This window comes from Trachinotus anak, unplaced genomic scaffold (genome assembly GCF_046630095.1).
Source record: "Trachinotus anak isolate AG129_WGS33_773 ecotype Australia unplaced genomic scaffold, CSIRO_AGI_Tana_v1 ptg000025l, whole genome shotgun sequence".
Classification (NCBI taxonomy): Eukaryota; Metazoa; Chordata; class Actinopteri; order Carangiformes; family Carangidae; genus Trachinotus; species Trachinotus anak.
In genome coordinates, this window is record NW_027273876.1 from 6,081,503 (window position 1) to 6,095,935 (window position 14,433).

General features: G+C 42.1%; 1 protein-coding gene across 3 annotated transcripts in view; it reads right to left on the reverse strand.

The window, feature by feature from the left end:
• Nucleotides 1-14,433, reverse strand: part of wnk4a (WNK lysine deficient protein kinase 4a) — a 42,686-nt gene that overhangs the window by 13,930 nt on the left and 14,323 nt on the right. For all 3 annotated transcript variants that reach the window (XM_071463141.1, XM_071463142.1, XM_071463140.1), the window contains 8 exons: nt 10,246-10,418; nt 9,628-9,848; nt 8,216-8,373; nt 5,234-5,322; nt 4,337-4,556; nt 2,811-3,171; nt 1,470-1,621; nt 549-622 (listed from right to left, as the gene is read on the reverse strand). In XM_071463141.1, the coding sequence (XP_071319242.1) occupies nt 549-622; nt 1,470-1,621; nt 2,811-3,171; nt 4,337-4,556; nt 5,234-5,322; nt 8,216-8,373; nt 9,628-9,848; nt 10,246-10,418 (1,448 nt within the window). The remainder of the gene's footprint in view (nt 1-548; nt 623-1,469; nt 1,622-2,810; nt 3,172-4,336; nt 4,557-5,233; nt 5,323-8,215; nt 8,374-9,627; nt 9,849-10,245; nt 10,419-14,433) is intronic.

A 14,433-nucleotide genomic window follows, 5' to 3' on the forward strand; every position in this document is an offset into this window, starting at 1 on the left:
ACATCATTATAAACTGAATATCTTTGGGTTTTGTTGTCATTGAATTATTTTTTAAAAGTTCATACACTAAACTATTAATTGATAAATGAAAAAATAAACCTAATAACTAATCAAATAGAAAAACAATCATTAGTTGCAGCTCAGAGGCTAAATCAAAACCCCTCAGCACGCGCACACACACACACACACACACACAGACACAGACACAATGTACGGCTCTCATGCCGAGAATAAAGCCCCTCTCTCTCCAATATCCCACCAACATGGAAAACAGGGCCTCCACAACATCTGAGACCCAGTCGCACAGAAACCCGCGAGGGTCCACTCTGCCTCACAGCAATAAAAACACAGAGGAGGCTGTCGATTGCCTCCAGCTTGTTGTCACAGCCCCACAGATGTGGAGGAGGAGGAGTTACAGAGGGAGGACCAGACTTTTCTACTAGATTCGCATTGATTTTCAGGTCTCCAGCTTAAATACAGAGGGAACTATTGAACTCCATTGTTCCTTGGGTGGCAAGAAAAAAAAAAGGAAGGATGAAGAGCTTTACCTGTCCACAGGGGAGTTGAAGCCACTCGGGGGCCCAGAGTTGCCATGTTCTGTGTTGGTGGAAACTGCAATACTCTATGAATAGAAGCGAGGGATGTGGTATGGTAAACATGAATAAAGACTTTCATTCATTGATTTTTCTTTTCAAGTTTCAGTACAAGATAGTAGCCAGGCAACATTTTCCACATACTAAAGCTTCAGGATCTAATTTATTTCAAAGCAGTTTTCTCTACACAAAGTAAACATTAGATTCCTCAGTTTGGCAGTTTACTTTGGTAAAAACAAGCCCATATCGGGGTGACCCGATAGCCAAATGGTTAGGGCTCGCACCACGTGATCGCAGATGCTCTTAGCAGGCAAGTCACTGGTTCGATGAATTGTAATAAATTTGGTGAATTGGATTCTTTAACTTTTCACATTGCACCTCAAATGGGTCAGAATTTGCCTTGTACTCTGGTTTATGACTCTATACCTGCAGAACGAGTTTGTGTTTAGCGCTAATTAGCAAACATTAGCATGCTAACATGTTACATGAAGATGGTGAACATGGTATACATATCTGTAAAACATCTGCATGTTAGCGTTGACACTTTGAGACGCAGTTTTATTGCTTTGTAGGAAAATAATTTAACTATTAAAGCAGGTACACAAAGTTATGGATACTTTACAGTAAATCAGTAAACAAATCTTCCATTTTGCAAATTAGTCATTCCCTGATGATGGTGTGAGTTTCTCACCCACCCCTCAGGTTTTTATGTTTCCTTTTCAGCTATATATTCTTTACGTAACTCTGTGTCTGCACTGTATTAGAGTGAGTAATGTTGATAAAGGAAGTCTCGTAAAGGCCTGAAAGTCATCCTTCCCACCCCCACCACCCTGAGCTCTCCTCTTTGCTAACAAGCTCTTTATTGAGGCCACTCACCGAGGGGAAGCGGAGGGCTGGGATGGGGAGACCGTTTACAGGCGAGGTCTCGGTGTGTGTGGTGGGAGGGGTCGCGGGCGTGTTGAAGCTTCCGGCCTCCGGCGGATCATGAAGCCCAGAGGAGCTCTGATAGCCGTCCGTCTCGCAGTCAGCTGTTTCAACAAAGGACATCAACCATTAGCATGTGACCAAGTGTGTGGCCTGATGGACTAATACCCCCCCCCCCCACACACACACACACACACACACACACAGACACACAACTAATGAACCCAAACTGAGACATTCCACGCACACAAGCACATAAACAATGACAATGACACTAACGCAGAAAACCTAGAGGGCTTCAGAGTGGATTCTGGACAAACATGGGAGATGTTGGACGTATTGAAACTAAGTCAGAAGTCTCCAAAAACAATATCTGGGCTGTTGTTTTAGACCAAAACAGAGAAATATTCAATAGCATACGCGCACAAACAGCATGACATAAGACTTACAGGGACTGAATAATTTAGTTATCCACGGTATCGTACGCCGCTCATGTGCTCTGAGATCTGAACAGCTTTCTGTGCTGTACAATTGTACAGTGAAGACTATGAAAAACAGTTGTCTCCAGAGTCTCTGACGAGTTCTTGACAAGCACAAAAGGGTCAGTAAGTTTTAGTAGAAAATTGGTTTCAAGCAGTGCTGGGATATAACTAAGTATGTCTGATCAAGTATTGTACATAAGAGTGCTATTTTGCAGTAATTATACTTGACTTGAATATTTAAATATTATGCTACTTTCTACTTCTATGCCACTAGACTTTGAAGGAAAATATATTACTGTTTGCTGTTACTTATTACTTTTGAGATAAAAACATGACTGACTTATAAAATATAATTCACTGTTACCATCCAACAATATATAAAAGAGTTAAAATAATCTTCACCTAATTTTAATGAACAATTTCAAGATTAAAGTGCCGCTTACTTGTGAATGCATCAGTAATAATAATCCAATTATTTAATATTTGTAATATAATGCTCTTAAAAGGGCCGTTCTGCACTGACTTCTGTTACTTTTTAAGATTGTGTAAGAGCATTAGAGTATTTTTATAGTCAGGTATTGCTAGTTTTATTCAAGTTAAGGATTTAAATACTTTTTGTCCACCATTGATTTCAAAATGTAGTACATTGTTGTCAGGCGTGTTTAAAAAGTTGAGTCCGTGTCATGATCCAACTGGTTTTAGAAGTGTTTCACGGGCCTAAAAGCTTGCACACCTTGTTCTTGAACTGACAACATGAAAATCACCACACATGGAGAGAGCCTCCAACATTTTCATGGCATTGGCTGCTCACAGTTAGCGGAGGACAGGCTGTTGTGGCGGATGTGGAAGTGCTGGTCTGCCTCGGGCTCCTCTGGTTCTGCAGGGTAGTTAGAGCTGACACCGGAGTCCGCTGAGCTTGTGACGGGGGACAAGATGGGGGCCGGAGGTGTCAGGGCAGGGGTGGGGGACTCTGCTGCAACAACATCTCTGACTTTAACTGATGTGAGCTGAGGCTCGGGTTCTTCGTCTATGGCCTCTTGCTCTTGCTTCTTCTTCCGCTCCTCTGCCTGCCGCCTCAGCTTCTCCCTCTGCCGCTTGATGGCCGACACCCTGTCCCGTATGGCCTTGGCCACGAGCTTGAAGTCTGCCTCGCACACAAAGCCAAGCACGACCTGTATAATAACACACAAAAACGGTCAGGGCACAACATACACAAGTGTATAAGTCATGGTCCATGGTGCGCTGCTGCAATATGTAGGCAATTTACGCAGATCTTTTGCACTGGATGACCTGCTCATGCAAGCTGTGACATCAGCGGTCAGTGTTTTGATGTGACAGAGGCTTTTGTGCTGACAGCATTTGTTCTGTAAAACCAACAGACACGGACTGCATTCATGCCGATCATGGCGTCTTGCACAACCTCTTGTGACACCCAGTCCAGCAGAATGGGACACTCAGTCTGAGCTTGCCTCTCAACACATAGTCGGATTACAGCAGATCGCCCGGACCAGATGTCCCCTGCTGATAACAAATTTGATCTTGATGAAAACTACCACAAAGTGGTAAACAAGTAAGGAATTGTAGCTTGCATTTTCATTAAAAGTGACCTCTGCGGAGTGGGATTCTTGAGGATATAAGGGCCGGTTTCGTAACAAGCAAGAGAGCCATTATATTATTAAAGACGTGACCTCGGCCGCTTCCTGAGACACGCTCTCACATTTCGAACCGCTGATGATTAAATGTTGAGCCGTGCCCTTGACACATGCGGCGAAAGGCTTTCTCCTTATGGGTGGTAGCACATTTCAGCGTCTCCGCTGTCATAGCAGAACCATAAAAGAAGCAACGGCGATGCTGGGGTGCATTAGTGAGGCTGCTTTCACTGTCTGGGGTCAAGTGTCAACAGATACCTCCAAGAGAAATCCTTCTTTCACGAATAATGTCACATAATGTAATAATGTACACTTCTTGTCTAATCTGAATCTCATTGCTGTATAAGGGGAAATAATTAGAGCCCATACAAATGAGTCTACTATCTAATGAAGTTTCCCTTTCTTTAAAGCATCCCAATGAAGACAATTCTTCTGTGAGGAGGAAACTCATGCTTATTTGTGGTAAAAAACATTACCGGCATTTCTATATATTCAGTCAACCTTCCCCCAGAAAACCTATAAAAAGCTATCCTCATAAATCAATATCAGGATGCAGAGAACACAAGTCAACTCTATCTGTTGATCTGGAATCAATTATTCAATTTCCTCACTAATGGCTGCCACAAACTGGGCCGGTAAAGCAGTGAAGGTTGACCTCAGGACCACGAGTGCCCGTGTGTTGGCTCACCATCTCCTGAGCCACCTCCTCAGGCACGTCTTTGTAGAGCTCAAAGAGGAACTCGATGGCGTTGTTGTCCTTGTACTTCCCGTGCAGCTTCTTGGTGTCGTCCATGCGCAGCCACAGCTTCAGGCCCGACTTCACCATGTCGTCCTCCTCGGCCAGCTCCACGTGCACGCCGTTGTTCTCCTGGAAGAAGGGGTGTTCCAGGAGGTCCTGAATGGTGTACCTGCAGGAAAGGAGGGAAATCGGGGATATACTTTCAGACACTGAGCGAACATGCAAAGAGAGTTGCAAAATATGCTTTCTATTAGACCATGTTTCTCTGACAACTGAAACAAACACTGAAAAAAATATAATAAATATAGCCTGAGAGAAGACGTGGTTAGTGACCCCTTCATTAGAATAACATATAAAGACAAGTCTGGCTTTATTGTGAGATTCTCGCTTTTGCAAAATGAGTTTTTTTGGAAGTCTAATCTTTATGAAACTGAAAGCCTGAATTGTTCTGTGTTTTCCTCAGTGAGAATCCTTTTATCTTTGACTTGGAGCTTTTTGCTGACGTTGTGATATGCGCAACTACAAATAAGAGATAAGAGCATTTTAATAACTTTTAAACTGAAAAACACAAGTGTAAGACTTGCAGTTCGTACTTGCCCTATCCTGTACTAGCTATTTGTGGAAGCTAATCAAGAGAACTTTCTCCTAAAAGTGTGAAAATTGACCTTACAAGTTTGTTTCCTGTGCTGAAAAAAATCTTTATCTGCACAGTGTGATAAGGAAACTAGATAATGCCTGTTACTTTACTGCACAAAAAAGGGAAACAGTGCACTCCATGAACAAAATATACATACACATATTTTATTATTGTTGTTTGTTAAATGTTTTACATGTTTTCACTTGTACCTTTCATCTTTGTTCATACGAATGCAGCCCTCAATGATCTCCTTCAGTTCTGGGACTTTGACTTTGTAGAAGCTGTCGGGTTTAATTCCCTGTAAGAACAGTCGGGGGAGACAGGTGAGTTTCACTTCATTTGCAGGGTTTCATGGTGCAAGAACCTGAGGTCCTTTTCTGACACATTTCTGGAGCAGACTGGTGCTTTAAGCAGAATAAGTGCTCAGCAACAGTGATCTCTTCCTTGTGCAGTTATCCTACAGTTCTCCTGTCAGAGGAGCCAATCAGGAACAGCCACTCCCAGCCTGCACTTCATGTTAACGCACTGCTTTGTGAAATCTGCCACTAGCCAGCATGACATTCTGCTCTGCAGTCGTGTCAACACCAGAGGGAAAACAATAGCAAGAGTTCATGAAAATGGAAAAACCCCGCAATGCCCTCTGTCCTCCTTACAGAGAATATTCAGGCACTTCAAGACATAAGGGAGTTTTTTTTTTTTTTTTTTAAAAACGCTATCATGAGAATGAACATAGATCACAGCAGAGCTCCCAACCCTGTAAAAACATTGATAAGTAAGCAAAGAGCCAAGGTCAAAATGATGTTTGGCCTCCAGATGGCCAAGCAACCCTAGCTGATGTTTGCTCGAAACACCCAAATAACCAGATCTACCAGTGAAGGGCTGAGCGACACATTTTGTTATCACATTTAAAGACTGACACAGGAACTGTTTTTTTTTTTTTTTTTTTTTTTTGTTATGACCACAATTCATTTTCTCAAGATATTTATGCTTCCTGTTTAAATGTCACAAAGGAGCTGCAACAACTGTGTGTGGCCTCTGTTGTTGGCTTCACAGCATGATTACTGTTGTGTTACATAATAATCACCCTATAGCTTCCTACATGTGACTCCCAGTCTGATGCAAACACAAACTGGGAAGCACATAAAAAGCCTCAATGCGATTAGAAAATGCTGGTTTTCTTACAATGTGAGATGTGAGGCAGAGCACAGAGGTTTTCTTTGTTCAAGCGCTTTGCTTCATTGTCCTCACAGGCACCTTCTGAATAAATCAGTTTTTCCATAAGTCCAAATCTAATTTGTGGCTCCGCACCGTTCCTGTGATGACAGAGGTCTCGATAAGGTCTTGAGTAATATGCTGGTGCCATATTGACTTTGTTTGGTGAATCACGAAACAATTGCCCTGCACAAATATGAAAATAAAGTATGCTTATGGCTTACAAGCAAAATGTGTTTTGTTTTTTTTAATGCAGATTTCAGTCCACAGAGGGAAAATCACTCTGTGGCTAAAAGTATGAGGACACCCCAGCACATATAAGGGAAATAAGGGAGAAATGTTAATGTTAAAATACAGAAATGTGTGCTTCCAACTTTGTGGAAACAGTTTGGGGAACACCCTTTCCTGTCCATGTGCACAGTGAGTTCACATTGATATTATAATATTTAAAGCAAAAATCCCCCAGACAATCACTGGTCTCACCTGCTAACATGTCAACATTTGCTGGTTTTCTTCAGCTTATATAATAATAATCTGAAACTCTTTGGGTTTTGGACTGTGGATCAGGAAAAACAAGCTATTGCCAATATGAGCCATAATGGGGCTTTATATTCTATTTGATTGATGACTAAAATAAACAGCAGATTAATTGATAATGAAAATAAACAAATATTGGATAATCCCTGCAGACAGATATATAATATTATCAGTATGAAAAGCCTGCATTCAAGTTTCAAGAACCAGACAACATTTGTATATGTTCCACCTTTCATATGTGAGGCTTCAGCCCCTTAGTCAGTGATATAAGTGCAAAGTCACGTAAAGTTTATAGGTAGGTAGTCAATGTAACTGCCATAGTAATAAATGGACACATGTTGTCTTTGCTGCACATAAACGTAAAGCAAACAAATTGTGAAAGGCTACACAGTTAATATGGTTTTTATTGAATCTTTTTTGCGCGGCCTCTCCGTCTGCACATGGACCATTATTATATTGTGTTGTTTGTGGAGGAGCCAGACCCACTCTGGCTTGTTGGCATCGTCGCTTTCTCACTTTCCAGCCTCCGTCAGACTGTGTTTGCTTTGCATATGTGACATGCAAGAAAGAAACTGCCGTCTTTGTGGAGCGGGGAGTGAGACACAATTTCCAAAACATATAATTCTACTGTCGCCTGCTCTTGCCCACCATGGCATCATCACTGTACTTGGCATCCTGAGAGCAGCCTGAAATACGGCAGCCTAAACCAGCTTCTGTAATGCTATGCTCTTAAAAAAACTCACTGATGTGCCTTTGGACTTTTTTCCTGAGAAGTCCCACGTGTCTTTTTCTGTATAAATTCTCTGATACGGCCTGAATCCAACATCAGTTTATGTTCTGCAAGTGATTTCTGGGCTGGGATTCAAGCCCTCTTCATCTTTAGACAGTTATCTTACCATGCAAGAATGGATTTCATTTCCCAACACATCTGTTGTCTCTTAAAATAAATTTTTTTCTGCAAGTCTTAACAAAGAGTTTAGATAGAAATTCTGCAAATGTCAGCGCTTATAGGTCACTTTAGTTTTCAATTCAAACAGCATTTCATGGAGAAGAGAATATCCCAGTGAATACGATGATAGCCAGAACCAGTTAGACTAAATCTTTGAACTGGTAAAGACACTGGCAATCAGTCAGTCAAACATATGCACGATCCTGCGTCATGATCGTGGGCTGAAAGCAGTAAAAACAGTCAGATCATGGTATGGTTCTGCTCCCTGAGCTTGTAATGGTCAATTCTGAGCCTTTAATAGACAAAACGAGGCTTTCATTCCACGTGGGCCCCACTTATTTCCAAGGATGTAGGATATCCAGACATACACACAAGAAATCCTGGTTCCTCTCTGTCTAATTCTAATGTGCACATGGGAAAAAGCCAACACATGTGGACAATTACATTAAATACAGGTTAAAACAAACGAGCAGGTCCTTCTCCTTTTACTCACGCTGGTGACTTTGCGGTAGATCTGGGCGGCGTTTTGGCACTCAGAGTACGGGTACTCGGAGGTGGCCATCTCCAGGATGCACATTCCAAAGGCGTAGACGTCCACCGCTTCGTCGTACTTCTCCTCGTACATCTCTGGGGCCATGAACTCTGGCGTTCCTGTCAGGGTTCAGAGGGCAGCGGTAAAAGTCAACACTTATTCCATCATTACGACTCAATCAATGAAAATCTCCTGTTTACACTCACTTCAACTAAATCTTTATTGAACTAACACATGAAGTTGACTGTTCCACCCATTCTAGCACTATGAAGAACGTTCCCTCTTGTGTTATGAAAAGTTACTGCGATATGAACATGTAATATACGTACTGATAGCTCAGACTTATCTTTTTCAAAAGAGCATCCTCACTTCACTGACATATTGTCACTTCATAAAGATGATATTGTGAGGTTGTTAGTGAACAGTTGTCTATTTACACATCCAACACAGCAACATAATTTGGAGTTGTTTTTTAACTCCCTACAGATGCAATAAGAAACAGTAAAGCTTGAGTAAATGAAACTAAACAATGAGCTGAAAGACGCTAAAACGTCTGTTGTATTTCTCAGTTTTTTTTTCACTATGACACATTTGATTAAGCTTGTTCATGTAAAAATATTGAGTATAGTACAGAATATGTACAGTACAGTACAATATAGAACAGCTACATAACAAGATATCGTCCAGTAACAATTATACAAAACCAAAACTGCGTCAATTATAACGTTATAGATACAGCAGCATTCTTTCCGATAGTGTGTTTATGTGCAAAATTTCAAAATAAATTTCAAGTAAACTGCCACAGCAAGAATAAAGAGAAGGAGTTTATCCAAATGTAGAGCTTTTTCCTTGTCTTCCATGTGGTTTGTAAGGTAAATACCAACTTAATATATGTTTGAAAATCACTTTCAACGAGAATCAAGTATCAACAAGTCTTAATATTGCCTCCGATGACTGCCGCTCCCTGTGTGTATCTGATGGGAAGGGCAGGTTCCCACTGACATTAAAAGCCATTTGAGTAATTGATGCTGTATTTAAAAATGCAGGCAGGGATTTAAACAGAGGCATCCATGGCTTCTTGGAAAAGAAGAAAAGATACAAACCAGAGAATCAGGAAGGTTCTTAAGCAAAAGAAGAAGCCTTAAAGTTTAAACAAAGGCTCCATTTCATTGCAAAGCCCCAACATTTCACGACTGGTGGCATTTGGCATGCTTTGGCCCATTTCCAGTCAAGTTTTAGAAAACTGTAAACTGTTGGACTTAAGCATATTTATGTTCTAGACACCACTTCTTTTAGATATCAGTGGACAGTGAAATCTGTGTTAATTATCTTTGCACGGTAAACACTCACACGCAGACCAAATTTGCACTTACCAATGACACTTTTAGCAAAAGAGGCACTTTTGAGAGTGGCCAGCCCCAGATCTCCTATCTTGACAGAGCCGGTGGGGCCGGTGATGAAGATGTTGTCACACTTGAGGTCCCGGTGGATGATGGGAGGGGTGCGTGTGTGCAGAAAGTGAAGCCCCTTGAGGATTTGACGGCTCCAGCGCTGCAGCAGCTTCAGCTTCATCTCCTTGAACCTCTTCAAGTACCTAAAACAAAGGAGGATAAGACTAAACACGCCAGTCTAAACATAGCAAAATACAGCAAGAGGAGGAAGCTCTTTTGGTGTCGCAGAATAATTCATCTCTTATTTTGACATCCAAGAGGAAGTTTTAAAGTGAGCTAGTTTCCTGAATTTGCTCCCAGAACATTAGATCCATTGGATCCTTATTCTGCACCTTTATCACAGCTTTAAAGTAAAAGACAGGCTGTCAAACATAACACAAATGATCTGTTTGTACAGAAGACAAGACAAGTATTATTTGGAAAGAGGATATCCGCCATTTGAGAAATGTGGCACCGTCTTACAAAAGGAATACACCACTTTTAAGCGTGGATAACTTGAAGGACTGCAGTTTAGAGCGGAGGCTGGATTCACAGACTCACGTTTTGAGCGTGCCTGACGTCATGAGCTCAGTCACCAGGATGATGCACTTGTGGCCCTTCACTGTCGACTTCCAAGAGTCATGGAAGCGGACGATGTTCGGGTGCTGCAGCCCCTTCAGCATCTCCACCTCCTCGCTGAAACGCTGTCGCTCTGCCTTGGTCAGCTTGCGGGTCTGCAGGGAGGAAATAACATGTTAAGTATCAGGGTTTCTGATCATGTGTGTGCTGCTGTTCGATTCCTAAACATCTCGAAGCCACTGATATAACATAAGACTTTACTTTGATCACTGGGGGGAAATGAGTCAGAACAACTTGAGTTAAATTTCTTATTGGGTGGGTGGGTGCTTTGGTTTGTTTTGAGCTACCCAAACAAGAATATAATGCTTACATGTGCAAACACGCTATGTGCTGCCATTAAAAAAAAAAAGAAGCCATAAAATTATATCATGTGACAGAATCAAAAGCTCCAGAATAGATTCTAAATGCATGAGCTCTGAAGGTTCAACGCACACGTGCTCCGGTCTTGTCATGGTTGTGTGTGGTTACGTAAGCAAGTAGCAATAAACGTAACATACAAATACACGGGGCTGATTTGATAAATCACTGTTACTTTAGCTAATGAGCTTGCTGCGGGACTGGAAACCGCAGGTTCATCCATCTGGGTGACCCCCCGGTTACATAATCACATTCATTTTCCAATAAGGAGAGCTCTGACTTTACAGATTTAAGGAGGAGGTTTCCAAAATCCACGTAAAACTGAACCAAACACTGCAATCACGCTGGATGAACAAAGACATTTTTGTGCTTCCTTTAGGATGAATGGCCCAATTTTACTGCTGCTGGAGTAGCTCGGTCTGTGGTGGGTGGTTGGTGGAAAACTCCTGGGAGACTTTGGGCCCATGAATCCTGCATTGAGGCAGATTTCTGGGAAAAAAGCTCTGCATATGTTTATGCTTACAATCAACTTGACCGCTACCCCTTCTCCTTCCTTTCTGCTTTTTTTCCCCCAGTAAGTGAGGAGGTGCTGCTGCTGTTAGTGCTGCCGCATCAACACAGGAGGCAGACTGTCTGAGGACCTGCGCTGCCTGAAGTCACACAACGACAAGGCCCCTTTTACCTGCGTCAGTCACCTGTCAAACTGTCATATTACACCAGCAAGTCAAACATGAGGCCCCGAGCTCAAAAGCAAGACACAGAGGTGACTTCTGACCCAGCTGTAGATAGTGATCAGTTTATGATGTGAACACAGGCTGCAGCTTATTCCTCATATGTAAGACTTCTGTCAGACATGCTGAGTGGTTTGCAAAAAAAAAAAAAGTAGTGACAATTAAAACACAAGGCTATGGGATCATACAAATATACATACATTCTCTGAGTCAGTCTGCAATTTAATTTGTGCTGGATAGACTCAATTGAGCTTTATGGCGCAAATTATAGACGTGGATGCTGAGGTTTACAGCTGCAATAGATCACTGTGTTCTGAAAAAAAAAAGGAAACGCACACAATGTGACACAAACCATGGCGTGGATGGAAGTTTTTGTGTGTGTGTGTGTGTGTGTGTGTGAGCGAGGGTGAGTGAGTGAGTCAGTGGGTTTATGGGTTGATGTGCATCTGGTTATTTATGTATCTAAGTGTGATAACATCAGACCCCCGCGTACAAGCTTTGTCTCCTGTGGATAATCGCTTGCACAGAGAAATGACGGCTGTGGTAACACACACATTAGCTGTGGCACGCGGCCGAGGCTCTTGGAGAACCTGCCGCTTCCAAAACCACAGGATTTACTACCGCTTGGCACGCTGGATGATGGCATGATTGCAAAATGTCAAAATGCTAAATGCAGGCCTTCTTGGAAGGGGCAAAAAATCCTGCCGCGGCCGGTCTGAACGACACGGTTCATGATACGTGAGCCGCTGAACAAACTGGACAGATTATTTCATGTGACTCATCAAAACACCAAACTTTAAAACATTTTAAAAGTCTAATGAGTCGTGGAAAATTAAGCACAGATGGAGACAACAAAAGCACAAGTACGGGCTGTGATCTGACTGCACTGTTACTGGCTAATTTCAGGGTAACATAACAACGCCTCCTCCCAGCGGACACACACACACTTAAGCTCTGGCTAACAGCAGAAATAAAAGGCAGCCATGCAGTAACGCTTAAGCTTGACTAAGACTGTTCACACATCATAACAGCCACCAATTAACCAGAGAAAAGTCTAATCACCGTGATTATTCCTTTCATTATTACTGATTCTTATACACTGCTTCAATTAGAGATAATGATATCTATCTTTAGTCAGGGGCCTCTGGCATTTCCTCTGGAGGGATCGTCTGTTGACAGCTGAGAAAGGTTTTTATCTAACTTTTCCATGGGATATTTGACTACATCTATCTGCCCCCACCTCTCTCTCGCTGCCTGCCTTCTTTGACTAAGGAGGCCAAAAAACATTGCATAACACTGGAGAAAGCGATGCAGGGGGGAAGCCACAAAAACAAACCATCTGTGTTTTGAAAAGACAAGTGGGTATATCCATAAAAACAGCACAGATTCAGAAGTGTGTGAATCAGCTTTGGCTTTTATAATGTCTTCTCTTCCAGCTGGATCATTTATTCTTAGCATCTGGGAGGTGTGTGTGTGTGTGTTGACTTGGGGGTCTGCTATAGCCAGGGTCGGAAATACTTGGGCTTGGTGCCATGTAAGTGGACTTACATAAGCAGTGTTGATGGTAGAGGGGCCACTGGTATTAAGAAGTCCCTGTCAGCGCCCCTATTATGACAACCAGGACATGGACACGAAGTGTCAGCCAACATTTACCCCAAACCAGGTGCTGTACGCCGTGGCTTAATACGGGAATGAACAGCTTGCACTGCTCTGATGTTACACTCAGATAGATGCCATAGGTGCAGCCAGGATTTGGGAACGTCCACTCAGTGTGTGGACGGGCTGTGGTTTCTGTAGGAATCTCAACTAACTACAGAGAGAAAAGTAGGGCAAGTGCAAAAATGGATTCAGTCATACTACTTATAGCCTGGAGGGATGTGTGTTAAGGGTTAGAAGCAGCTTTTCCACTGCAGTTTTTCATATTTTTGTCTTGAACACTTAGATCTGCACTGAAAATGATGTTAAGCGTAGAGCTGATGATGGATGGATTAGTCAACAGACAGACAGTTACTCAGGAACAGGGGATGGGAGTCGAGAAGCAGTTCCAAGTTGCCCAAACCACCAGACTCATATGCCCTCGAGCTTATCAATTCCTTTTATGGATACTGCGTGTTTTTCTGACGGTTGGTTGACGGTGTATTGTAAAACACTGACGTCAAACTCATGCATCTACGCTGCTGGAAACCTGGAGGCGGTCATAGTTGAGAGGAACAAATGGCCCAAAATGTGGCTTCGTTTCCAGAAAAGGATGACAACAGTGTGACTTTATAAAACAGTAATTTCAAGTAAGGGTGGAAACATCTGCAATATGCTGAAAGTTCTTTCTCAGGAATGCCATGTATTTAACGCTCTACGCACGCCCGTCACTAAGGTAGACTATATAATAACAATAGTGCCAGGCAGGCAGGCTTAGCAGATTTTTTTTTCATTGAACAGCAGCTAAACTGTGGAGCTTTTTGTACATGCACAGCTTTTTCCTGCTCTGTTTTTACACTGTGTTCAGACCCGGAGATAATAAAACAGGTGCACTGATGCTGAAAACCTGTGGAGGCCTACTTTTTTTTTTCTACACATACATTTGAATCAAGGGAATTGATAAAGAATCGGACTGATAAACAGAACTGATAATAGATATCAGGTATTCAGGTATCAATATAATCTTATCAATTCCCATCCCTATCAATGTATTGATATTTGATTATTTATTAAAAGGATGAGGCTGGTTTTATTCCATATTTCACTTATTGTCAACAAAGACCATGAAATGACCAAAACAAACAAAGTGTTGGTTTGTCTCGTCTTGTGGCGTTCAAACAACTGGGCTCCGGGAGATTGTGATAGATATTTTTTACAATTTTCTTACTTTGTAGAGACTAAACAATTATTCAATCAACTGACAAAATAATGGGGGAATTAATGCTGTTGCAGGCCTTAATAGTAGCTGGGTGAGCCATAACTTTCTGTGCAATTACAGAAATTATCAATTTAAGATGGCATACTTTCCCATCTACCTTGACCTCTG